The sequence below is a fragment of the Solenopsis invicta genome, chromosome 7 (assembly GCF_016802725.1).
Source record: "Solenopsis invicta isolate M01_SB chromosome 7, UNIL_Sinv_3.0, whole genome shotgun sequence".
Lineage (NCBI taxonomy): Eukaryota > Metazoa > Arthropoda > Insecta > Hymenoptera > Formicidae > Solenopsis > Solenopsis invicta.
The window spans coordinates 7,548,980-7,573,792 of record NC_052670.1 but is presented as its reverse complement, the minus strand read 5'-3'; the positions used below and the strand labels follow the sequence as shown (position 1 = coordinate 7,573,792).

General features: G+C 38.7%; 2 protein-coding genes across 3 annotated transcripts in view; one reads left to right on the top strand and one right to left on the bottom strand.

Moving 5' to 3' along the window:
• Window positions 1–24,813, top strand: part of LOC105205414 (rab3 GTPase-activating protein catalytic subunit) — a 32,188-nt gene that overhangs the window by 2,579 nt on the left and 4,796 nt on the right. The window lies entirely within an intron of this gene.
• On the bottom strand, window positions 2–24,557 carry LOC105205413 (vasorin). 2 transcript variants are annotated; one of them, XM_011174777.3, is made up of 7 exons: window positions 24,104–24,557; window positions 4,523–5,397; window positions 3,770–4,085; window positions 2,867–3,447; window positions 1,941–2,373; window positions 1,477–1,653; window positions 2–1,379 (listed from the first exon to the last, which is right to left on the bottom strand). In XM_011174777.3, the coding sequence occupies exons 1-7, from the start codon at window positions 24,105–24,107 to the stop codon at window positions 1,096–1,098; spliced, it is 2,670 nt and encodes an 889-aa protein (XP_011173079.1). In that variant the 5' UTR covers window positions 24,108–24,557; the 3' UTR covers window positions 2–1,095. The 2 variants fall into 2 exon arrangements, with proteins under 2 accessions (XP_011173079.1, XP_039307389.1); XM_039451455.1 differs by lacking the exon at window positions 24,104–24,557 and having other exon boundaries at window positions 4,523–5,480.

Genomic DNA, 24,813 nt, shown 5'->3' with positions numbered 1-24,813 from the left:
GTAAGTAGTAAAGTAATTTTTTTATTTATCATCGATACGCCGGACAATGATATCGTCCTCGTCAATGATGTGCGCGTTTGCGAACGCATGTGTTATAAAGTAAGGTAGAATCAATTCATTCAGGACTTTTAAAGTCTTTTGTTACACCTACAATCAAAACCATAAAACGTAAGCTAGTTTTGATTGATGTGTTTATTTCATATATATATATATATATATATATATATATATATATAGAGAGAGAGAGAGAGAGAGAGAGAGAGAGAGAGAGAGAGCGAGTGTTGGTAGAAAAAGATAAGGAAAAGATATGAAGAAAAACTAATGACAGTATATTTCTCTCTCTCACAGAATTTTGTCCGTACTCGCCTTATGGTTCTGATTGTAGAGTTTTTAATTCGAAATGATTAGGAGCGACATTCTCACAGTATGTCAGTTCACTTGGTCGCGATAGCATTTCTCTAGAGATAGACACTTCGATTGCAGTCTTTGGATAATATAATTTCGGTGTCCATCGTGCGAAATATCGATAAAAATAAGAACTTTCGGAAGTGCGTGCACTCGAACCGTCCGAAAGAATACTCTCGGCTCGCCCACTTCAATGATTTGGTAATTAAGAGTATTCTTACATAAGGTCGCTTAGATCTACACAGGGATATACGTCTAAAGCCGCTTTTCAACTTGACTCACAATTCTAACTGATTGCACGCATCTACGCAAGCATTACATGGTAACGCTTGCCGCATCGTATTAACGTCGATCATGATCGAAACCGAGTAAGTTTCGAATGTGTTAAATGCCGAAGAAATGTTTTCCTGTCACACTAAACACATCAGAATTCTGTTAATAGAATTAGTCACATCAGGACCTTCAATTTGATATCGTAAGTTCAGCGAGAAGGTATGTTACTACCATCACGACGAACATTTTCCAAAACGAGACGATTGACGCGTTCAGGACTTGGCCCTCCTTGATCAAAGCGTCTGTCAAGATTATCTAAATTTAAAAGCGCGCCACATGAGCGAGAACAGTTGAGACTGGACTCTACTAAACACGCTTGAGCAAAAATGAACGACGAGATATGAGGACCACGAATATTTAGAGCGGCACCAGGCCACTTCTCGTGGTAGGATTGCGAGCCATGTAAATATCCATGTCGTGATCGGTCCAGTTGTTTTCATCATAATTGTTGAGAGTATGCGTGGAGTCGGCTAGGCTGTACCGGCTGCCAGGTCGCGGCGGATTTGGCTCCAGATTGCGATTACGCGATCGTGGTCGCTGTCGCCGGGCCGACGAGTGTGGAGGCAGATGGTTGCTGCTGAAATTTGACCGCGACATCCGATCTGAGGCGGCCGCCAGCGACTGGCGCGATTGTCGTAATTCTGAAACGGGAGAAAAATTTTTTAAACGATGTGAAAGGCTGGACTAAAGATCATGATAAATATTATGAAAACGAATACGTAGGTATAGATAACTGACCTGGTCTCGTGCTGACGAGATTGGAAGCTAGCGCAGTGTTGGAAAAGTATCGCGTAGAATTGTTAGAGAAGCTATGCTGAGATTGACCATCGGCAATCGATCGGGCGGACACTTTGCTACTATAGTGCCCGGCTTGAGAACGCACGTCATCAAGGCAGGATGCTCTGGTGATCGATCCTGAAATCAATTTTGCGTAATTTATCTTGCTCTTGCTACGCGCTTGACGAAAATACTGCTATTTATAACTATTTTTTTATCCAATGTTTTGATATATTCTCAAAGATGTAATGATACAAATTAACAAGACAATCTTACTTTTATCTTAAAGTAATAATCAACAGATAAACCTGATGATGCATTTTAAAATTTTGAAATAGAATTATATCTGGAGTATGTAAAGAAGATTGTAAATTCTATAAAATCTATGACAAATATTTATAAATGATAGAAAGACAACAATTCACCTTGTCGATCGATAGGGAAAATTCTCGGCCGTGGTATGCTCCTGTTGCTGTAGGCCGATACCTGGTCCCACTCCTTCTGGGCATTGTAGGCGCTTAGAGTGGCCATCGATGATAGAGGCCCGCCAGGACTAGGTGTTGGCCCCATGTTCGAACAACAGTTGACTGGTAGACCGGCGATCGGGCCGCCCATTTTCGTTTGATCAATGCTATGCAAAGTATGTAGCTTACGGGCGCGGCGTCGATTCGCGACCACGAAGATGATCACTGCGACGACGATTGTGGCGCAGATCGCCGCGCTCGCGGCGATCGTGATCTTATCCATGTTCGAGGTGGGCGAGTTCTCCGTTCTGACCTCGCGGCACTGGTTGTACGGCACATTAGCCGGTGTGATGTTGGTCTCCTCCAGCGAGATGACGCAAACCACGATGCACTCCTGCAATGGGTTAATATCGTATGAATAAATTGATGAAAAAAGTTGATTGAAGAGAATAATAGGATAAAAGTTATTTAGATTACTTTCTATCCCAGATAAAACATGATTTATATCAAAAGTCCGAGATACTTTCAATAAATAAAAAGTTATCGACGTTTGCAAATTATTGTTAAAGGATTTTGTTATCTGTTATGTGATTCAGATTAATTATTTATCTTCTAATTTTTTTAAAGCTTTAAATTTTATTAAATTAAATTAATTCAAATTGAAATATAATTAAGAATGCCTTTTAATTAACAAACTCAACTAGTTTAATTTATTATGATTTACTAAAATGATTTTATGCATTCTCTTGATCAAGATTACGTATTGGCAAAAGATAAAGCCAGTTATTTTAAAAAAGAAGTATTAGAGATTTCAAATTTTTATACCAATTTATTTCTTTTTTTTTATTTTTTGCTATACTGTTTTATTGATAAAAAATATATTTTACCTGGGAGGGCACATTTTTGATCTTGAATTCTCGTTCGCTAGCCTCGAGTGGCGGTGCTTGCTTGAAACTATTATCCCCGAACAGTCGATAGATTACTCTGAAACCCAGAATGTTAGTTGCTTCCGTGTCCCAGTATATGATGACCGCGTTGTCTTGTCTGAGCACATCCTTCACGATAATATCCTTTTCATTCAATTTCGATTTATACAATGGCGATCCGAGGACTAACGGCGGCCTTGGCTGATGCTGTTGTATGTGCTCCTGCGATTGCTTCGGTGGTGACGGAGTGGTCCTCACGACCACGACGTTTCCGGTTCGCGCGACAGTCGGTCGGGTTGTCGGGATGTAGGTCGAGGATGGTGCCGACGGTGTCGTCCGTCTCTGCTCGGTTGTCGACGACACTGTCACTGTAGTCGTGGACAATGCCGTGCTGGTGATTAGCTCGGTTGTGGAAGTCGTAGGTCGTGCGGACGGAGGATAGGTACCAATATCTCCAACTACCGTTTCCGTTGGTTCTCTGGTGTCCACGCTCTCCACCGTTCCGATTCCGATCAACTCCGATGGACGCTCGCAATTCATGTCTGTGACAATTACTTTTTATTCTTAATATTTTAATATTGAATTTAAAAAAAAAATACTTAGAACGAATTACTCTTATTCGACATAATCTTTCCAAGTTAACTAATAAATAGAGAAAATTCTTCCTTAATTTTCTGAATTAAAAGAATTAAATTTTATTTCTTTTTAAAAATATTAAATCTTTTAAATAATTATTTTTTTGCAAATTAATTTTCCAAGTTAGAAAAATAAATTATTTTGATTTGATTAAATTGAATTTAATTGAAGACAAAAAGTTAATTTTTTGAAGCTTGTTGAGGAAGTTTGTCGATGCGTAGGATTTACCGTCGGGGTCGATGTTATAGAAGCTCTTGTCCTGCAATCGTTGTGGACTGCCGCAAAACTGCGGTTTGCGCTCACGACTAGTGACCTGCAGGTCTCGCGTCTTGATCCACTCGACGATCCAGCGTAAACGGCAGTCGCAGACGAGAAATCGTCCGCCCAGACTCAGTCCGCGCAGAGTACCGTTCAGTTGGGCGAGCGCCTCTTCCGGTACCGTGGACAACGGGTTACCGTCGATTGCTAGCAATGTGATCGATGGATTTCCTTGAAAGGCGTTGACCGGTAGTTCCGTGATCAGATTGAATCCGATATCCAACACCTGGAGAGGATTGAATCATTTCGTATGAAATACATGCGGCTTGATCGTCAGAATCTTAAGAAAGAAGTAGTCGGTGCGGAATAATTAGTATAATTAGAAAAAATAATGAATGTGAATGTTTTAACAGGTCGTTCCGTTGTAAAGTTAAGCTGAAGAGTTGCACAGGCGAATACTAGCTAGTCACATTCCACATTCTTAAGATCGGATTATGCATACCTATCCTACTTTTTCAAGATTATCTTAAGTACAGTCTTATGACGCTAATATGGCTTTGTGATTGATTCATGACAGCTCAAGTTTACACTTAAAACAATCTTAAATATAAGAACAGACTATGAATACCGGCCTAGATTAACGATTTATAATTTTTTTTTTGGATATTTGTTTTTTAAACTTGATGACACATTTTGGATTTACAATAATTTTTGATTACTTACTCTAAGATCTTGAACGCTGTTGATAGCCGCCGTAGGGAAATCCGGGATGAGATTGTTCAGCAGACTGAGGGAGCTGAGAGTGTTCTTGATGCCGTGGAACGCGTCCGGGCCGATATTCTGGATCAGGTTTCTCTCGAGATTCAATCCTGTGAGGGAGTCGAGACCCTCGAATGCTTTGATTCCAGACGTGCCGGGAAGCTCGCGTATGCTGTTCTGCGAAAGATCGAGGAAAGCCAGAGTCCTCAGTCCTCTGAGCGCTTCCGGCACTTTCTTCTGCCGCGTTCCTTTGAGATTGAGATTCTTCAGAGTTCTCTCCAGGCCGCGAAACGATCCCGGAGCGAGAGTGACCTCGTTGTCGGAGAGTTTCAGCGTTATCAGTTTGGTGCCGGCGAAGGCGTTGTCGTTGACCTTAGTGATCTTGTTCATTGAAAGATCGAGCACAGTGAGGTTCTTCAAGGTCTTCAAATTGGCGCCGGGGATTTCCGTGAGCTCATTATCTTTGAGATTTAAGCTCTTCAGATTATTTTCTTGGCCTTTGAAGGCTTCTAGCTCGATGCTCCTGATGCGGCACCCAGACAGCTGTATATTGTTAATCCTCATGGTGGCAAACGTACCGTTTCTTAGGGCGCCGATCGTACTATTATTAATGTAGAAGAGATCAATCGGCGTTTTGGTGGCGTAACGCCGCATCGCCGATAATAGCTGTTCATAATCGACGATGTCGCACTGCACCGAGAGCTCGCCAGCTAGATTGTAGTCGCAGATGCACGAATTCTCGAGATCCACCGCATGCTGCGACCATGGACAGGCGGATGTCGTCGCCGCAACGACAAACGCGCCCGCTAGCAGCAGCAATAGCTCCTTTGGAATTGCATCTGAAAATTGGAACATAAAAACAATTTACAAAATAATATAATAAAATACCGTGGTAACAAAGTCTATGGACTTGTTAAATTCCTTCTCTTGCGAGACACTAATCGGCAAGCAGATTTTTAAGCTCTATAAATATAAAAAAGTTTTTATGAAAATTGTAAATCGTAAAATAATTATTCTATTTATATTTTAAAAAATGCAAAAATATGAAACATTGAATAGAAAACATGTATAATTTGAATTTTAAACCAATATCGCTTTTTATATTATTATTTTACGAAAATGTTTATACGATGAAGAAACCTATTGACTTCAAGAAGTGCAAAAGAGCACAGTGATATTATATGATGATAAATGTCAAAAATTTGAGAAATAAACAGTAAGTGATGTGACATTTTACGAAAGGTGATAATATAATTGCTGTTATACAAGCCGTACTCTGAGTTTCTTCGAATAACGTGGATGTTATTGTAATGTTGTAACATAGATCTAGGGAACGCATCATCTTAGAGAAAGCGGCAATTCCTTTGGGCACATGCGAGTACACGCGTGATTTCGAAACGTGTCGCAACGCGTCGGCTTGTACATTCTCAGCAATTATGTCGCTTCTCATTATAATGCCTTTCGCGCCTCCCTTCGCGGACACCAGACCGTTTCACAAACGCAGAATGCCATTCTCGCCATTATTCTCTACGACACTCGTCTCTTGCGGATATCGACGAAACGGAGCATGCGATTCCGTGTTTTTCTTTTTTTTCGCGGTAACGTTCTATTAACCTTGCCTCGATGAAAATTCACGACGTTCGTGTCGGGAAATCTTGCGTTTTCTTTTACAAAACATCTTGTAAACGTTTTTCCCTAAATTACAGCTACAATCGCCAGATTGTGTAGTTGGATTTCTTGAATGGTACTGCGAGTTTGTTACACCGTACACGGTCGTTTGTTACGGTAACGAGAATGATTCATTTCTCTCCATGTACGAGCGAAATTATTCATTAAAGCGACAACGAATCTGCCAAATGCGCGTGGAAGAATAATCGCGGAATCGCGGACGAAAAGATAGAGAAGAGAAATTGCCACGATATTTCACAGTACACAGTTGAAGAATTTGTGTTCAATTTAACATATAGTATATCGCATGTCCCAAACGGCCCACTCAAATTTTTATGTTAATTTAATTTAATTCTAAAACAAGATGAATATAATGTTAGAAACATAAATGTTATGTAAAAAAAATTAACACAAAAAATGTAACACTTTGACATAGTTTGGAAATGAAATATGAAAACCATATTTCTTCAGTAAAATTAACATTTATAATACGTTGATATTTTATTCATTTTATCTTGGACTTTATAATTTAAAATTATAATTATTTTTATGTTGTTTGTTTATTCTCATAAATTGCGTCATTTTAACACTAAGAAATGTCAAATATCAATTTAACACAAAAAGTTCAAATAACACAATCACGTTATGTTAAATTAACATTTGAATATGTTAAAAGTTTAATACAAAAATTTTAACAAGAACTGGTTTTCAATACAAAATGTTTTCAACTGTGTACTATAATCGGCACATTGAGGGATACTTAGGTGCATATGCTTTGTTCATTTGAGCGATTTAAATTTTAGTAATTTCAAATCTACAATTAAATTTTTTTTATTGGAGTGTTTTATATAAATATAATTATATTCAAAAAGTAGCGTGCACAATAAGAATTGCAGAATTAAAGAACTGCGTAAATAGAAATTGTGTTATTCTTGTTACACTTGGATTTTGATTCAAAATGTTCCACGTAATCGAACTTTCACCAGAGAAATCGATCAGTTCAATATTTCAATGACAGCTTGATGTAATAATCACGTAATACTACCAGATTTATCTTTTTTGCTGCGACGCAGCAATTAAAGACAGATCGAAGAGGTCAAGCGAGCGTAAGATATTCAACTTATCATTATTATAAGTTGAAAAATAATTTCTTTTTCAATCTTAAAAACGCATATTAGCTCTTTTGAATTTCTGAACAAAGCTATGCAAAAAATTCAAGAAAATAAATTTATCTCTATTTTTAATTATATATTCAGATTGATAAGTAGTCACGTGTTACGTAGCTTTCTTCGTGTACCTGTTCTCGTTTTCTGGACTCTAGCATTCGTATGAGCAACGATTTCGACAGGTGAATTCTCGTCTTGATGAACGGTAAATCTTAATCGAGAGAGGTAACGTCAGCCAGAGTAGCTGTCATGATCGAAACCCACAGGAATTCGTACACCGTAAGGTGCGTGGCTATCGATAGCGAGATCGGGCCGAGGACACGTATCACGCGTAACGCTCCGGCCGTTGACTCGTAACGGGTTCGGTCTATGGGCTCGGGATCGCTCAACGAGGCATTCTCAAGCGCCGGTCACGCCGGCTTTTCTTACTCCGCCGCGATTTTCCACGGTTATCGTGTCTCGCAAATGCGTACCGCGCTACAAGTGGCCTAATAACCTTCCGATAGCGGCGCCTCTTTTAACCATTTAATTTTTCGCATTTATGCCGATCTCGGTTTTCTTAATGGAATCAAATTTCTTCAAATTTTCTGTCCTGCAAGAGAATCTCAAAGAAGAGGGTGAAGAGAAGAAGAAATATTTATTTATAGTTTTCAGTTTGCAACTCTTCTTAGCTCTTCAGGATCTACGAGAGCGTTGACTGTTGGTCGAAGATTGATTTTTCTCTTCGCGCTATGTGTGCAGTTCTCAGCAGGTCGATGCACCACGCACACATTATACGCGCACGCACGATAATGACTGTTGGACTATTACATGTTGCGCCGCATTTCCGTTTCAACACTCTGTACCATCGCGGCCGGACTTTCGAGTTTTTCCCGGTCTCACGTTGCCCGCGTTAGCACGCCCATGAAATTCCCGCGATCGTGCACCCAGCGCGTTATTGCAGTAGTAATGCATCTGTGTAACCGCGGGCATGCAGGAACGCGGACAGGTAAGAGTAAAGTAGGCTGCGTCTTCCACCAGAGACACATTACTTCATCGCCGAAGCAGGAGAAATGTCGTTCGCGTATGAACGTTAATCGATGAAATAGCCGAAGAGAGGGAACTCGAAAATCTCTTTCGAGTATCGAGAGAGACTCGGTGTGTGTGTCAAGGCCGATAACATTGCAAAAGACAGCGCGGGTGGCGTTCGGAATATTTACGAAGGCCGAAGCGTAATGAATATTGAGGAATCCCCTGTGACGCATTCCCACATGAATAAAATGAATAAAAGTAACTTCCTCTGAGAGATTTTAATTGTTGTCGTTTGCGAATATTTTTTTTTCTCTTCTTTTCTTCTTATGCCGCGTCGAAGGCCTACGCCGAAGTTCGCGGAACTTTTTAGGCCCGCATGAGTTTTAATTGCACGAGTCATTTAGGCTCGTGAGTAATTAGCGAGATTTCCTCGCGGGATCGACTTCCGACTGCGTTCGCATAAACGCGTGCAACAATTATGGGCAGGTGTAAAAATCTGGGAAAACGGCTCACCTTTCACATTTTTCGCGCTCGCCGCGACGATATCGCGGTGATCGACTTCCGGATTAAAGAGTTCGTGGCAGCAGAGAGTCACCTAGATCGCAAGTGTGGGGCTATAATGCACATTCCCGATCTCGGCGCTCGAGGTCGACGAAAGGAATATTGCGAACCTTTCACTCACGATCTGATTATTTCCGCGCAAATACGTAAACGTGCTCTTTTCCGATAGATATCCGCGGATATCGCGCCATTTGAACGCTCTTTTCCTTCCTCTGCCGCGAGAAGAAAAAAAACGTAGGCGAGCCAGGGCCTGGGAAAATATTATGAGAAACGCCGACGTGCGAGTAGTCTAAAGTAAAACATCATTATACTTGTGCGAGCGTAAAACAGGGAATGGGTTGGATTTCAAATTCCATGAGGATTAATTTATGCAAAAGTAAGCAGCAACGAAGGCACCATTGTACCTTCGGAATATAGGATGCAGTACGAATTAATGTATCTAAATAATTTTTCTAATTAATTCCTTCCCTTGTGTTCTGCGTAACGTGAAGGGTATCTTGCGCAACAGTCTATACATTTTAATAATTGGAATTACAATTTATAAATTGTGCAAATGCATTTGCCGTTTGCACTAAAAATGATTTCAGCAAAAATTAAATCTTTTGCCATATCATCGAAAGCACAACGATCATTCATTCTTCGCTTGCATTCTTGTAGTGATCTACCCTCATAGAATTAACTTGATTGAATCTTTCATTAATTAAAATAATTAGCGAGGAATAAATTTTTTTTATTCATAATTTTTACTTTACTCCTTATTTACGCTGATAATGAGAGAAAAAAATTACTAAATTTAAATTAACATTGATACTATTCAAATAACTTATTTATTTTAAACAAGTGAAAATTATTTGCTTGTAACAAATATTTGTTTGAAGTAAATATTATTACTGGTTTGATACAAAACAGTTATTTGAATAGTACTAATACCACATGTACTTAAATTCATTAATTTTTTCTCTCAGTGTACATATCTTTATCATCAAATCACTTATAAGAGATTTCTTTACCTTAAAAATATTTATACGGTTTATATTTTAAATGTCTCATTCTATACATTCTGACGATTGCAATTGAAGTTAAAATTCTGATTGGCAGATTTCAAGCGCGTGTAGTCTATGTGAGAATCATACGCTTGTAACATTCAATATCCGGAACATTCGCGCGGTTGTAAAGAATTTTCAGAGCGCAATGAAAGATTTGGGTCTTCTTAGTGACTAGGGGGAAAAAAAGAAAGAAAGATAAGAACCGAGAATGCGCGGGTGCGAGTAATGAATTTAATTAAACTGGTCATCGTTACGGCGTCGGAACACTTGTTAATGGGAACAGGTTGCTAGTTAGCGTGGTGTGCTATATAGCTAATTATAGTGGCTCATTATCGATTATTATTCACCATCACGAACGATTCGCGTGAAGTGTTTATCAAAGAGATGTGTATAATATAATATATTATGAATCGCATTGAAAAGCGAGCTTGACAAGTTTCCGGTCAAGTCTAATTTTATAATCTAGAAAGAAAGAGTATAATTAATTGGAGAAGATCCTTAATTTTATTAATTTTATAGAAATTTAATTTTAGTAGCTAAATTTTGAGATTATTAGAACACATTCTTTTCATTTAATTTAATATATTTTAATAACATACACGCTGTGCGTACAATGTATTTTTTCTTGATATTGAGAGAGATAATCTTGGGAGCATCGCTTAATTACGCGGTCAAGCCGCTGAAATAATTGACTTGTAATGTGCGCAATTAGTGTCTCCATTACTCCAGCCATCGGTGATTGGTGCGTGAACGTTATCAGAGTATGACTGAACGATCATCTTTCTCTTCCTGATGCTAGTGACCTTGTACATGTACATCAATGGTAACACATGGAAACGCGCTTAGTCATTTAATATTTATCAATTTTAATCAGATGGAAGTCCAAGACCTTAATCGTATTATTCTCTTAAAAACTTTTCCCCTAAGTGCGGAAAAAATTTTCCATCCGTGGCGAAAGTTATCGAGAGAATAGGTGATTAAGTTCATAGATTCTCACAGGTTTTTTATTTTATGAATTGATATTTCTTATAAATAGATAATAAATTAGCTTGTTAGAGATCGCAATTCTTTTCTCGTGCAATTGCATTATGAAAATATACGGAGTACGCTGACATTATCCTGAAAGAGGCTCGAGTCAGTGATCACGATCGCGTGCACGCGGAAGATTATCAGACTGTGATAATGCGGGATTACCGGCATTACCTCGTTGAAGACCTTGACTGTGCTAATTCGTCATTTTGTTGTCAATCACCTGGTCAATACCGAACAAATCAAATTGTTTATTTTACAGAATGGATCTCTGCATTGTAATGAAACTTTGCATAAATCATCTTGAATATTTAAAATACTTAAATAAAAAAATTTAAATTGTTTTCATTATTAATTATAATTTTATTAGATCACGTATCTACTTTGTGTTGGAATTATTTTTTATCCAGATAGAAAATCATCACCAAATTTTTTCTATTTTCAAATGCGATATAAAACAATCTATAATTTTTTTCATAATTTTTTCAATATTTTGAGAAATGTCCTATACATTTGATTATTATTAAACCTCCCGACTTAAAAATTGTGCAACGAAAAAAATAATCGTGATCAATTGAAATACGACTGATTAAAGCGTTTTTCGTTGAGATATGTTTTTTTTTTTTCAAGATACGCAATAAAATGCATTATTGTACATGTCTTGTAATATGCTGCGTACAATGATATTACTTCGAACCAGAATGATTAATTTGAAGACGATGGGCTTTAACGGAGCAGATCTCCCTAAATGGCAATGCTTCCTCTTCGCGTGACAGCATGATTATTCATTGAGAAAGAACTCTCGCGGCTGTCCCTGAAAAAACCTGTCGGCCGATCATACGGCGTTACGACATCCTTCGGGCGAGACCGACCGGCCGATTGAATAACCTTTCACCGAAGAATGCGACCGATCACGCGGAGAAATCGTCCACGGCGAAACGCTATATACTCCCGTGCGCGAATCAACAAGGGCAAACGACGTCCTCGATCATCGTATCGGTTAACTAAAGATCTGATTAACATCAGCTGAGAAATTTAAACTATTCATTATTAATGTGAAAAATATGAAGAACATTTACCTTTCCGTTTCAAAATTTTATACAATACCCATTTATAATATTTAATAATTATAGCAATGCGTCTTTTATTAATTGCTTTAATTATACTTGTAACTTAATTATAATAATTATAAATCTGTTCGATCGACACTCGATTGAATATACGCGTGCGCGAAACGTTCATCGATATTGCACGCGAAGATTTTCTGGCAACTCGTTATTCGTTTCCGATTGTTTCGCGTTTCCAACGATTCTGGATCGGTATGGTTTTCCGTAAACCGCTGGCATTTCCGGCGACTCGCACGTGGCACGTGCAAACGCGTGCAAGGCGCACGTGCAACGGCCGCATATACTTGATGGAATCCGATCCTTTCACTTTCGTTCTCTTTCGGCTTTCTGTTTCTGCCTGTCTCCATCCCTCTCTCTCTCTCTCTCTCTCTCTCTCTCTCTCTCTCTCTCTCTCTGTTTGCTTCTGATCCTTCCTATCTCTCCACCCTCCCTCCCTTCATTTTGCACGACGGATACGTTATTAATCGAGATTTATGCGGGTTGTAGATTAGAATATTGCATTATATTATAGTAATCATAGGCTGGCGAACCTGGCTCGTGTCAATGTTTAGCCCACAGTCAACGATAGGTTCCCACGATTAATACGTCGCATTTTTTTCCTTGTACCGGACAATGCAAATAACACTTTCTCTAAAACGCGATACATATCTCTTCTAACATTCAAATAGCGAATAATAGCGATCTGCAATCTAATGTCTTTTCTTTATAAAGGCAAAAATTGTTCCATATCCAGTCTACACTTATGTAAAAAATATTGCCTAATTTCTTATTATTTCTAAGTTTTATGGAAAAAGACTTAAAAGGCATAAATATTATTTTATTGATAATTTCAACTATATATTTTTTTAACTGTTTTTACTTTCTTTAATTATTTTCTAATTTCTTAGTTAAAGAGAAATTATATGGTTTTAATATTGAGAGTTGAAACGTGCGTTTAAAGAAATCAATTTTATCAAATTTCACAGAAAAAATGTTTAATTCTGTTTCAATTTGAATATCGGATCGCGGTTAAATCGTATGCGGGGAATGATTAGACAGAGTAAGAAAGTGCGTATGAGCGAAATCGATTTTAAAGAGCCGTACTTCATCTAACTACTATTGGCATTATCGCGGAATCGCATCGAATTAAGCAAATACGGAGAAAGTGCGCCTACTTTACATCTGCTCTAATTTAGATTGCCGCAATCGTCTGTAAATACATTGAAGCCGTTTCTCTCGGATCTTGTGTCTTATCTCGCGAAAGCAGAAAGCGTTCGTCTTTTTGTTTTGCCCGTATATAAGTGCATAAGATGATATCATTCTTACGCATCGTAATCATTTTGCAATAATTAAGTGCCTGAAATTTTTTTATGTCACAAAAAATGAAATCCGGAATGAAGCTTTTTTTAGAAACATTAATTAAAGTTAACTGATGTTTAATTAGTCTTTCATCTCTCTCTATACTTTTGTTTAGAAAAAACAACTAAAGAATTGATCAATCTTAATTAACTTTTGAACGATGTTGAAGTTAATGAACTGTGTTCCAAGAATATTCAAACGATGATATGAAAACCAAGATTATAATTGCATCCGTGTAGACACGAGTTCGTGCGCGTGTGTAATTTTCTAATATAGAGAGATCGCTGTTTACGATCATCAGACATTTACAAGCGATACATCCTTCGTTGACGCAGAAACTTGGCGAGCTCGGCTCCGGTTGTATAGAATCCTGTTAATGGCATTTCACGCCTTCTACCGTGTTTTTCTTCGTGAGTTTTCGCTGTTTGCGTTTTACAAGCGCACACAAGACTCCGACACAAGCCGCGACATTATTCTGCTCGTTTCTACCTGCGAGACTGGATGTCTCCACTATAGAGGTCTGAGAGTCATTCTCGGAGTACCTACAAAACACTCCAGCGCGAATCTGTCTATCTATATAATTCACTCATCTACCATCCATCCACATTTAACAGACGGACGTCTTAACTCGATTGAAACTAGCCGATAGCTCCCACAAATAATATTCAATGAGAGAATAAGAATAAGAACGTATGAAAAGGATATGAAGTCCCACGAGGTAACGTTAACTAAGGATTAACTGGGATTGTCATCAGCGCCATTTATCTTGGATACCAACACACGTCGTTGAATCCAGTTTTGAAAGAAGATCCGCCGGGAGCTTATCCTCGCAGCCTTCCTCGTCGCGCTTCCTCGCAGGATTTTTACATGGTTTGTGCACTCTGCTGCGGCTGTTTTACGACCCGCCGAACTTTCCATATGCCTGTAACGGTCCGCGCTACCAGTCGGCACAGTATGCCAACCGACTATCTAAGTACTGTTACCTGCTCCATCTCGCAGGACACGCATATACGCGGCCAACGGACCGGCGAACAACAAGGAGCTCCCTCGAGCGAATCGCGCCGCGACTGCAACGCGTGCCATTCTTCATCAATGGCACCCCGCGTCGAGATTAATCGCTCGCTTGACGACAATTCTGTCGATGTTGAATTTAGCGGATTTTTAGTAAATTCGAAATATATGTCTAGAATATACATATATAATATTGGTCTGTATTTTTCAGCTGAACTTGTTGCACCGTTCACATTTTCTGCTGGAAAAAAGATGAACAGTGCAAGAAATTCAGCTGAAAGAATCAACCGAATATATCAGACTAAGAAAAAAAATTTCTTAGCAAATTAAAATATTTACGATAAAAAATTAAACTATAGTTCAATACGTGCAACTAAATATTGAGTTGGTTTAATTAATTCTTGATTAAAAAATTTGATTGGCTGTTATGAATAAATGGTATCTTTTTTTTTTGCAACTCAATAATTGTTAAATCAATCCAATGTTTACTTGATCTAATCGGATTAAATATTTTAGTTTTTTAACAAATTTCATTTCTCGATATAAGTATTTCGTTGCGTCAAGTAATTTAAATGCAAAATGTATTAAAATTCTACCACTTTTTAGTATTGATTCTCGACATTGGAAAGAGAAACAGGAAAGATGAACGGAAGAAGTTCAGTTGAAAAGGACCGATCAAGTGCTATATCAAGTATTTTGTTAAGTCAAGTAATTTGGATGCAAAACGTATTAACATTCTTCCACTTCCTCGTATTAATTCGCGACATGCACTCAATTTATATTCCAGAACAAACAACGCACGTTGATTCAAGGAATTCGGTTAATTATAATTTCTTCATTTCCACAACGAGTCTCGGCTGGCGATTCTATTTTCAGAGCGACTCTCGTGAAACTTTCGACCTGGTTTGCAGCCGAAGCGACGTGATACTCCACAATGAGTACACTGCCTTCTTTTATCTTAAACATCTCAATTATACTTATCGCAGCGAAAGCTCCCAATTTTTACGGGCACACCTTGAATACGTTGTCGGCGGGTAATTAAGGAATTATCCTAGTTTCAGTTTCGCTTCCGTAAATTCATGGTATTCTAGGCGTGGTGCGATTCGCTCGCCGACGATTAAGAAGCTACTCGTTGAGGATACTCGTCGATTCGGCGCGCGTTCTCCACGCGTTCCGTGAATTAGCGACGAATTCGCCGTTGCTGGCACATCTCATTTGCGAAGATACGAGTCGTTGCGGCTGTCTCTTCTCCGAATGCCTCGTAAAAAGAGCGAGCGGTTCTCGAAATCGTGGCTGATCGCTCTCGACCGCGACGATTAACATTTCACGGCCTCCGGCTCGAACGAAGACGAAGCGTTGCTATTTTTTTTCATCGACTATTGTTCTGCGCACAAAAAAACGAAGACACACCGGCGAAGAAACTACTTTGGATCAATCTGGACGATTCTCAACACTGGCTAAATGGCTAATGTTGGCGAGTTGATTTATGTTTCTAAACTACACGTAGAAACCGGTAAACATTAAGAAGTTTCAGAAAACGTTTGAGTGGATAAATTTTTTTTCTCGAAGATTAATGGAACTTAGAGAGGAGAGCCACAAATAAATGAGGACTAAGAAATATTGAACTAGACAGAGTTCCATAGAGATAAGCGCTACAATATTCCTAGAACATTATGAATATTATTAAAAATTAAAATAATATTCGTGGTATATTATGAAAAAGTTCTACGAATATTATTGTGGTCAAAAATTAATGTGAATTATTATACATAAATTATTCATAATCTTTATTATTATTACTTATTAACCTCATTATTATTACATTTAAAAGTTATAATATTCCCGATAATTTAAAATATTGAAGTAAATAATAATATTACTTCTCATATAACATTCATACAATATTATCAGTGGACATGTAGAATCACTTTTTATTAACATTAAACAATATTGCAGCGCTTACAAGGTGTATTGCTTCCAATGCTTGAAGATTTTTCTCTAATTAGAAGATAATTTCTTCTTCACTAAATAAATCATAAATTATTAATTAGTTCTGCTCATAATATGGCAAATTAAAAATAATGTAATAGCTATTATTTGCATCTTTGATTACTCAAAGCAGATTGCTTCTGCAATTTGTATCTAAATACCAAAACGGCAATTGCAACATTGCAATAAATTAGGCTCCATTACCGAGGGAAAAATATGCACGCATTACGCAGATTCGAGCAAACGCTGCAGTGGAACGCGTTATGTGGCTCGGTTCGTTCTGCTCGGCAGGACATATCTGTTCGATCCATCGATCATCGTACTCCGATGATCATCGCGTTACGGCCGGCCGCGCACGATCGACGCTCGCTTTTCACTCGAGAATGTCCCGGCCTGCCTTGTTCCTTATGCTCCCTTTTCGTCGAGAGTTTTTCGCCGTGATCGTTGATCCGCGAGAAGAAGAGGTTCGACTGGCTTTCTCGCCGCACTTCGCGCTTCGTCGAAATCTGAAATATTTTTCTGGTGATGTGTCTCGACCTTCGATCGTCAAATTAGGATGTGAAGATAGTGGGGCTCGAGCTTGTTATTCTATCACACCATTGTGTGAAAAAAAGAAAGGCTGTATCAATATATAATATTACTGCGAAGTATAGTAGCAAAATATATATAAATGATATAAAAATGTATATCGTACAATATCAAACATTAATGAGCCGGTGACTCATCTGTAATTTTTTCAACATCTTAAATTATGTGAAAAATAAGATATTAATTTACACACAATAGAAAAAAAACATTTTGTATTTATGTTAAAATCAATTTCTGTTAAAATTTTTGTGTTAAATTTTTAACATATCTAACTGTTAATTTAATATAATGTGATTACGGTATTTGAATACTTTGTGTTAAAATTCGATAATATTTAACATTTCTTAGTGTTAAAATAACACAATTTGTGAGCGAATAAACAAATAACATAAGAATAATTTAATTTTAAAACATAAAATCTAAGATAGATGAATAAAATTAAAAGGTACATAAAAAAAAATGCAAATGCGTAAAAAGCGACTACGCGTTTTACACACTTGAATTTGTAGTGAAAATGATATTTATGAAAATGCACACATGGCATTATTTAATTTTACACTCAAAGAACCGTGTAAATGCCACGAATGCCACGAATGCCTATCTACCTACACTTACAGAGATGTAATGCTGTAAACGCCATTTTCGATTCATTATTCTACATGGCAGGCTTTCGCAAGGTACGAGAGATATCCTGGGGCACGACAGAATGACGTCCGTGCGTCGGGTTTCTCAAGCGCCGCTTAATTTCATAATGCCGAAACGCGCAGGTACATACGTGGCATACTTCGACATCAGGAACAGTGACATATGAATGGGAACTTATCGGTGGGGTCTGGTCCTCTCTCTGAAGCGTCATCGTCCAGAACGTCTCGCGAGGATTTCGTCATTGCACCCTGTCTTTCGACGATTTTGCGATAACAATGTCCACTTCTCGTATGGAATCGTTACGTTCAGATGGAGCATTGTCTGAAGATATTCCGGACGATTGATTGATCAACGGTTGATAGCTAGGTTTGCGCAACAATGAATATTGATAGCGTAGAAACCGATGTATTTTAGATGAGCATGTCAGAATTATTGTTTTTAATTGGAAACAGCGGGTCTTGTACGTAAATATTTCGAAATTGTGTTTAATCTTTTTGGTTTAGAAATGTTTATAAAAGATATATATTTATAATCTTTCTTTTTGACGCGTCCAACTCAACAAAATAAAATATTCCGTTTAATTTCGATATGTTGAAATGGATGTGATTAATTATGATGTTATGCAGAATAAATAACTGGAGGTTTAGTTATCGAAATATTGACGTGCAAATCCAAAATCATTTCTAAAGTGTCTGTAGACATTTTAATTTTTTGAAGTGTGTCCGTTGAAATCTTCTGCGTATTCTAAGAGAACACCTATTCTAAAAGAAAGCGCGTTACGTTTTTAAGAAAGGCGACGTGCGAACAATGCGTAACTCGCGATTTCTTTGAGCAACAATGATAGCTTGCAAAACGACTGGTCTACTCCGCTATTGCCTCTCCTACTGACCTCGTGTAAATCTGCCGCGAAAGATAAACATGCTTTTCGCACACCCAAGCCGGTAGTTTCGTGGAAATGAATTCGTCCGCCGAATTGCACCGGATTACGCGACGCTTCGCTTTATGCCGCGGGCCGTGAGAATTGTCGCACAATACCCGCGGGCGGCCCGCAGGGTGGCTCGACACAATAACGAGGAAACATGAATTAGCTTGTCGTACGGTTAATTGCCGCCTTCAAAATCCGCCGTCGCGTTACGGAGAGCAGTCGTTCGCTCGCCCAGAACTGTGAACCGGGACACGACGCGACGCGACGCGACACGTCGAGTTTGTCCCCTGTAGTCGTGCGTTAACCAGCATTGAAATCTCCGAGACGTGCATCGCGCGCGTTCGCGTTATGTAAAAATCACCCGGACACCCTTTCAACTTCATTTTTATCGGTCGAGATGGAAAAGATTTGACCTCTGTCGACGATGATTTTGCACGTTTTCCATTTTTATCATCTATATGATATGCTTCGTACTTGAAGTTTGATTTATAATCTTATTAAACTAAATATTACGTAATTTTGAGAGACATGAGGTTTATTTGCTAAATAGAGTTTCGAGGGGGGTAATTAGGGGTTCGACGTGAACGTTTGATCGATCGATTCGTGACCGGAATAGTTATTGGGCGGCAGGTGCCTCGACGGTGCCCACGACGGAAGTTGAAAAGCGGTTCCGGAAATGAGAGCTACGACGTTAACTTAGTTTCCCTCGGCCTCTGGGATGTGGGTTAGGTCACGCTGAATTGCATTCTTTTTCTTCGAAGGTCCGGGACAATCTCGATGATAATCCACGCGATTAGCCAACGATTTTTCCCGTCGCATTTCGTCGTGCACATCGATGATTTTATTTTTCAAAAAAAGTTTTATTATGTGAAGTGAAAAATAAATATGAAAACTAGATGGTACGATCGTCTAAGATTCGATAATACGAGTAGTAATACGATAAAATGTTGCCATTTTGTGAAACTTTAACAATAAGCATAATAGTCGAGAAGTTTCCCGTGGAATTTTGCATTATACTCGCTGCTGTTGGCTTCTCCGCGAAAGAGAGCTCCCTACGCGAGGGCTTTACGCTAAACAATTTGGCTCTTTGTGGTTTCCTTCGAAACGAAGAATGCGAGAAACGTGCCGTGCACCGGTGCACGTGCCTTTCTAAAACGCAAACCCGATCGCAGGCGACTTGCGGCCGTTCGAAGGGTTCCCTCGTGGATAAAACTCACGAAGACCGCAATAGAAAAGCCGTTGGCTCTTGCTACGCAATCGTAAAGCGCAGCGAAACGTGCGTTTGCTCACATTACATACGATATTATAGAACCGGCGATTTTCTAACTTTAACCAGATATTGACTAGAGGCCAATTCAACTAGGATAGCCTTTGGCTACTTCGGATTTTTCTTTGGCGATATAAAATCGAGACATCGCAACATTCTCGGAAATTGATTTCAATATGTCTGATTACAATATGTATAAATTGTCCAAATATATTGTGACTATTTTTTTTTTAATAAATAGTTAAAAGTTTTTTTGCAATGATTATACTGCTCTATATTTTTTTCGTATATTTGATTACTATTATTTATATAAAGTTGATATTAATTAGAGTATTTGACTCACAGTATTTGAATCACTAATATTAAAATGTCGATGGATTGGATGATAAAAACATTCAAGTACAGTTTAATGTCTAAATAGTAGACGCGAACAATGGCGCTTATTAATTGCAATTGGCGCAAAGGAGCGGCACGGCTCGTTAAAGAGCGACAAAACGAGTTGACACCTGTTATCGCGATGATGACAACCATTTCCTTTTGACGATTTACGGTTTCAGCTGGAACCGAAGGTGCGTTTATGTTTGAAAGTGTCTTAATTCTTGTACTTTGTACTTTCTAAAAGCATACGAAAATTTTATAAGCTGTAAAAATTAACGCGCATTTACGCGAGTGTTCAGTTTTAGAGATAAATTCTGTAATTGTTTAATTAATTTAAATTATACAGTATAATTTCATTTATTTTTATTTTATTCTGCCAACATGGTTATAAACTGAGAATACAGTGCTTTTTATATTTATCTTAATTATGAGAAATGACAGTTAAAAGAGACAGTTCGTTAGTGTGAAGAATTCAATTGATATACTGTAATGTATTAAACGAGTTTCGCGATCGCGAGACGGCTGAAGGAAGTGCAAGTAATGGAAGAGGGATGATGCAGGAATCGAGGCAGGAGAGCATCATGGTCCGATGGTCACGGCTCGCGGACAAACGGACCTCCATCGCCATGCTCGTCCGCCGGTTCGCGAGTAAATCTCGGCAATTTCTCCATAATGGTTGCCAGACTGGACGCCATTACCATACGCCCTGATTTTTCTCGTCAGACCGACCGTGACGGTTAACGTTGCTTGCCTGTTTGCTTGCTTGCTTGGTTGCTTGCTTGCGCTCGCATGCGATCCCAAAAGTCGTTCGGTGCATTGAACCTGGCGAGCTTTCGCGAAAATTCAAACGTTTTGCCGTTTAACATGTGAAAGTGTCGAAGTATTTCAATAAACGTTTCCTGCTAAAAGTAATTTCCTTGAATAATTCACGGTTTATCTCCCTCGAGCATTTTGTAGATGAGAATACGCGCGAATGCGAATACCGAAGCAAAGGATAATCTCTTCTTGATAGTTTTCTCGAATATATCGTATAATACGTACATTTTATGACGTTTGCTTTTTGCGTTATAAAAATCAAAATCTCTTCACAATTATAATAAATTAATAATGAATTGAATATATCCACGCGCGTATACGCGTATATATTTTCTTTTTTAATGATTTTGATGAAGCACTGTGATTATTTTACGTTTAATCGAACATTTTATTTCGCAATAATTAATTGCATTTTTAATTTAATTAACTCAAAATATTTAATGTTTATTAATTTAATTACTTTGTTTATCATATGAAATTATCGAGCTTAAGCAATTGCGGGGGCAGTACAGTGAAAGAACGATTTTGTTGAAAATACAGATATGAAAATAATTATGTTGCACTGAAAAAAGGATTTGGTAACTATTAACAAATTTGGTAATAATTACCAAATCTTTTTTTTTAGTGCAATGTAACTATTTTAGTGATCCAACATAATTAATTTCACGTCTGTATTTTCAACAAAATCGTTTTTTCCATTTTTCTTTTCAGTGTAATATGTTGAGCCATTGATTTGCTTCACTAATTCTCTTCTACCTTTTCATTGTATATATATATATATATATATGTATTTTACCGGGACTAGTATACAAAAAATATTTCCCTATCCACTTATGCAACGTTTACGTAAGGTTATTACTCGCGCAGAACGATCGACATAACACGCTCGATAATTTAGCAATACTACATATGGAGGATATGCAATTCGTTGAAACACTATCCGATTTTTTCCATTCTCGTTGCTTCAGCTTGTTTCTCGTCTTCGCCCTTTTATCGTGCATATAAATTTCGCACTTTCCATCTTTTCGTTATCGCGTCCCGAAGATATCGCAGTTCCGCGATATCGTTCCCGATCACTTGGTTGGCCGATCGAGCGGAAATGAAAACGCGATTCACGAACACGCTCGCCCCTTCTAGGCCCGGATCTCTTCATTCGCCTTATTTGCAAAGTATCTCCTCGATAATGTTGCGATCCTTGATAAACCTGTATTATTTTCAATGTCGAGGAATTCTATGCGTTCCTCGCAGCTTCGTAAAAATTTAAATACCTCGTCGCACAGCTGCCTACAAATACCACTGTCGGCTTCTCGATTTGTCACCACAGAACTTTTTTAGTTAGCGATCTCGGAAGATCATGATTGATAATCCGCAGCTCGTTTAAGATTTCACGCTTGTTTTTGCTACGTTTTTAGTGTGATCGTATGTATTTTTTAATCTATGAGGGATATCGGAAAGAATTGAAAAACAATAATCATTTGTGTAACTCCACTTTCTACTGTCTAAGGTCGTATTCATAGTAAATGCATCGTAAATAGTTTTCAATCTTCGATTGAAAGAAAAGTATGAATGAATCTGTAATTAATTACGCTTTTGATCAAAGATTGAAAGTTACGATTCCGGCCTATTAAGCTAAATTATTAATTTACTTTCTTCTAAACTCTTCAACTGTCGAATTAATCAAGAAATTTAAATCAAATGAGAAATCTTTCGTTTAATGTTAACGCTTTACAAAATTACATTGCTCCTTTATGTAATTTTTTAATGCGGGAATAATTAGACAATGTATATAGATCGTTTTTACAAGAAAATTTACTGTTTGTATTTCTCTAATAAAGTTACTTGAATCAACTAACTCGTAGTTGAAGAATTTTCGATGCGCCTTGTAGAGAATTAGAGGCAGGATACGGACGCAACTTTTCGAGCGTAGCATAAACTATTCGGCATCCTGTCTGGGTATGGGAGGTACCCAGCGTGTACGTTGTGTATCTATAGTGCGGTTCAAGGTCGGACGGTGTACGTTGAAGACGATAGCCGTAAGATACGCGCGTAGGTGCATTAACCCTTCGGTGAGTCCGCCGCCACGCGATGCTATAGTTCCATGAAGAATAGTACAACGCTGACGCTTGTAAGACAGCAAGCCGGACAAACGAACATTTTTATAACTGAGAAGCAGAAGAAAGTAAATCTAATATCTCCTATCGATTTCAATGTATTTATCGTAAGAAAAAGATATTATGAATCGTTGATAATTTTCCGTAATGAAGAAAGGTCTGCGTTGCCAAATTTTATCATAGCTAAATGCATCCGCATTTGATTCGTTCTATACATGAGTGCACTTAAATCTTTGTAGGTCTCTTTTGAAAAACCAGGTTTTCGGATTAATCGTCGCGTTTCTCGGATACAGGTTCATTTGGCCCGGTGCCCCGGAGATAATCCGGCGAGAGATAATTCTCCTGGTACCATGAGCGAACTAATAATACCGTTACGCGACTATTAATGAGCCAAGAAAATTCGGGATATAAATGAATGATGTCCTAATTGTTGAATTCCTCGCTGCGCAGTTCAACTTTCATCCGATCTGGGGATACTATTTGCTAATGAAATTAACAACGATAAATGTTTACGTCGTTGCAATAATTTCAGTTTTTCTTTTTATATTTGTAAAAAAATCCCTCCCTAAAAAGGTCTCTAATTCAATAATTTTACATAAATTTGTGTAAAGTTGGCAAACGAGTCGGCTTCAAGATTCAAACGTAGATCTTAAACGTTGCTGTAATGCCTATCATGAAACGAGTCTGAACAGTGCGTCAGATGCTGCAAGGAGGATTCAATCCGGTTTTATATCTTTTTATATAGAACCGGATATAAAGCTATTAAAAAAATTCTAGTATTAAATGAAGTAAATCGTCTCCTCTCGCACGAGACACTTTTCAAAGAATTCGAGCGTTTATTAAAAAAAAAGAATATTCACACTACTCACCCATAGTTGCTCGTATTCTTCTCTACGAACGAGCAGTCTGGGCCATGGTGCCGAGGAGGAAGTCCGGTCGCACCTCGCTGAGAATTCACCTGACTGCTCGCGCGAGCGAGCGTTCCCTTCGACCCTTCGTAGGGTCGTAGGCGTAACCGGAATGCACGGAATGCGGTCGAGAGCGCGTTTCACGAGTCGATCATGTCCTACGCGAGGAACGCGAGGAAGGTGGAAGGAAAGAAAACGGAAGTCCGATTCTGATCACTTTGAGTCGACGAACCTCGCGAGAGTCGCGCGGGCGCGGACGTGGAAGGCGGCTGCTCCGGCTTCTCTTGACCGTTAGCTCGACCGTCGCATCGCGGTCTTAAAGTCGACTGCAAGAACCAGGCGGCACAGCCGCGTCCGTGCTCGGCCCCCGTAGAAATCCTGTCTCGTGCCAGCACCGCGGCAGCCGGTGGTAGGGCGGCCGAGTCTTCGGCCGCGTCGCGCCGGTAGGCTTCCCCGTAGGCCGGATAGAATATAAGCATCTCGACGAGGTTTGCCGCCGGCGGAAAAACCTTGTCGAGGGCGGAGTTGACCCTTGACGGTGGTCCTGCCGCGTCCGGTTTCAGTATCGAGTATCCTTCAGGCCAATGATGCTTAAATCATTTTCTGTATACCTTAAATCATAGAATGTATTCCGTAAAATGATAAAATAATATGATCAATTTGACTTTTAT

Coding starts and splice junctions, on each gene's coding strand:
- LOC105205413 (XM_039451455.1), bottom strand. CDS start 5,413: ATGTTCCAATTTTCAGATGCAATTCCAAAGGAGCTATTGCTGCTGCTA. Junction 4,086..4,522: donor ACAGCGTTCAAGATCTTAGA/GTAAGTAATCAA, acceptor AATCCTCTCCAG/GTGTTGGATATCGGATTCAA. Junction 1,654..1,940: donor TTTCCCTATCGATCGACAAG/GTGAATTGTTGT, acceptor AATTGATTTCAG/GATCGATCACCAGAGCATCC.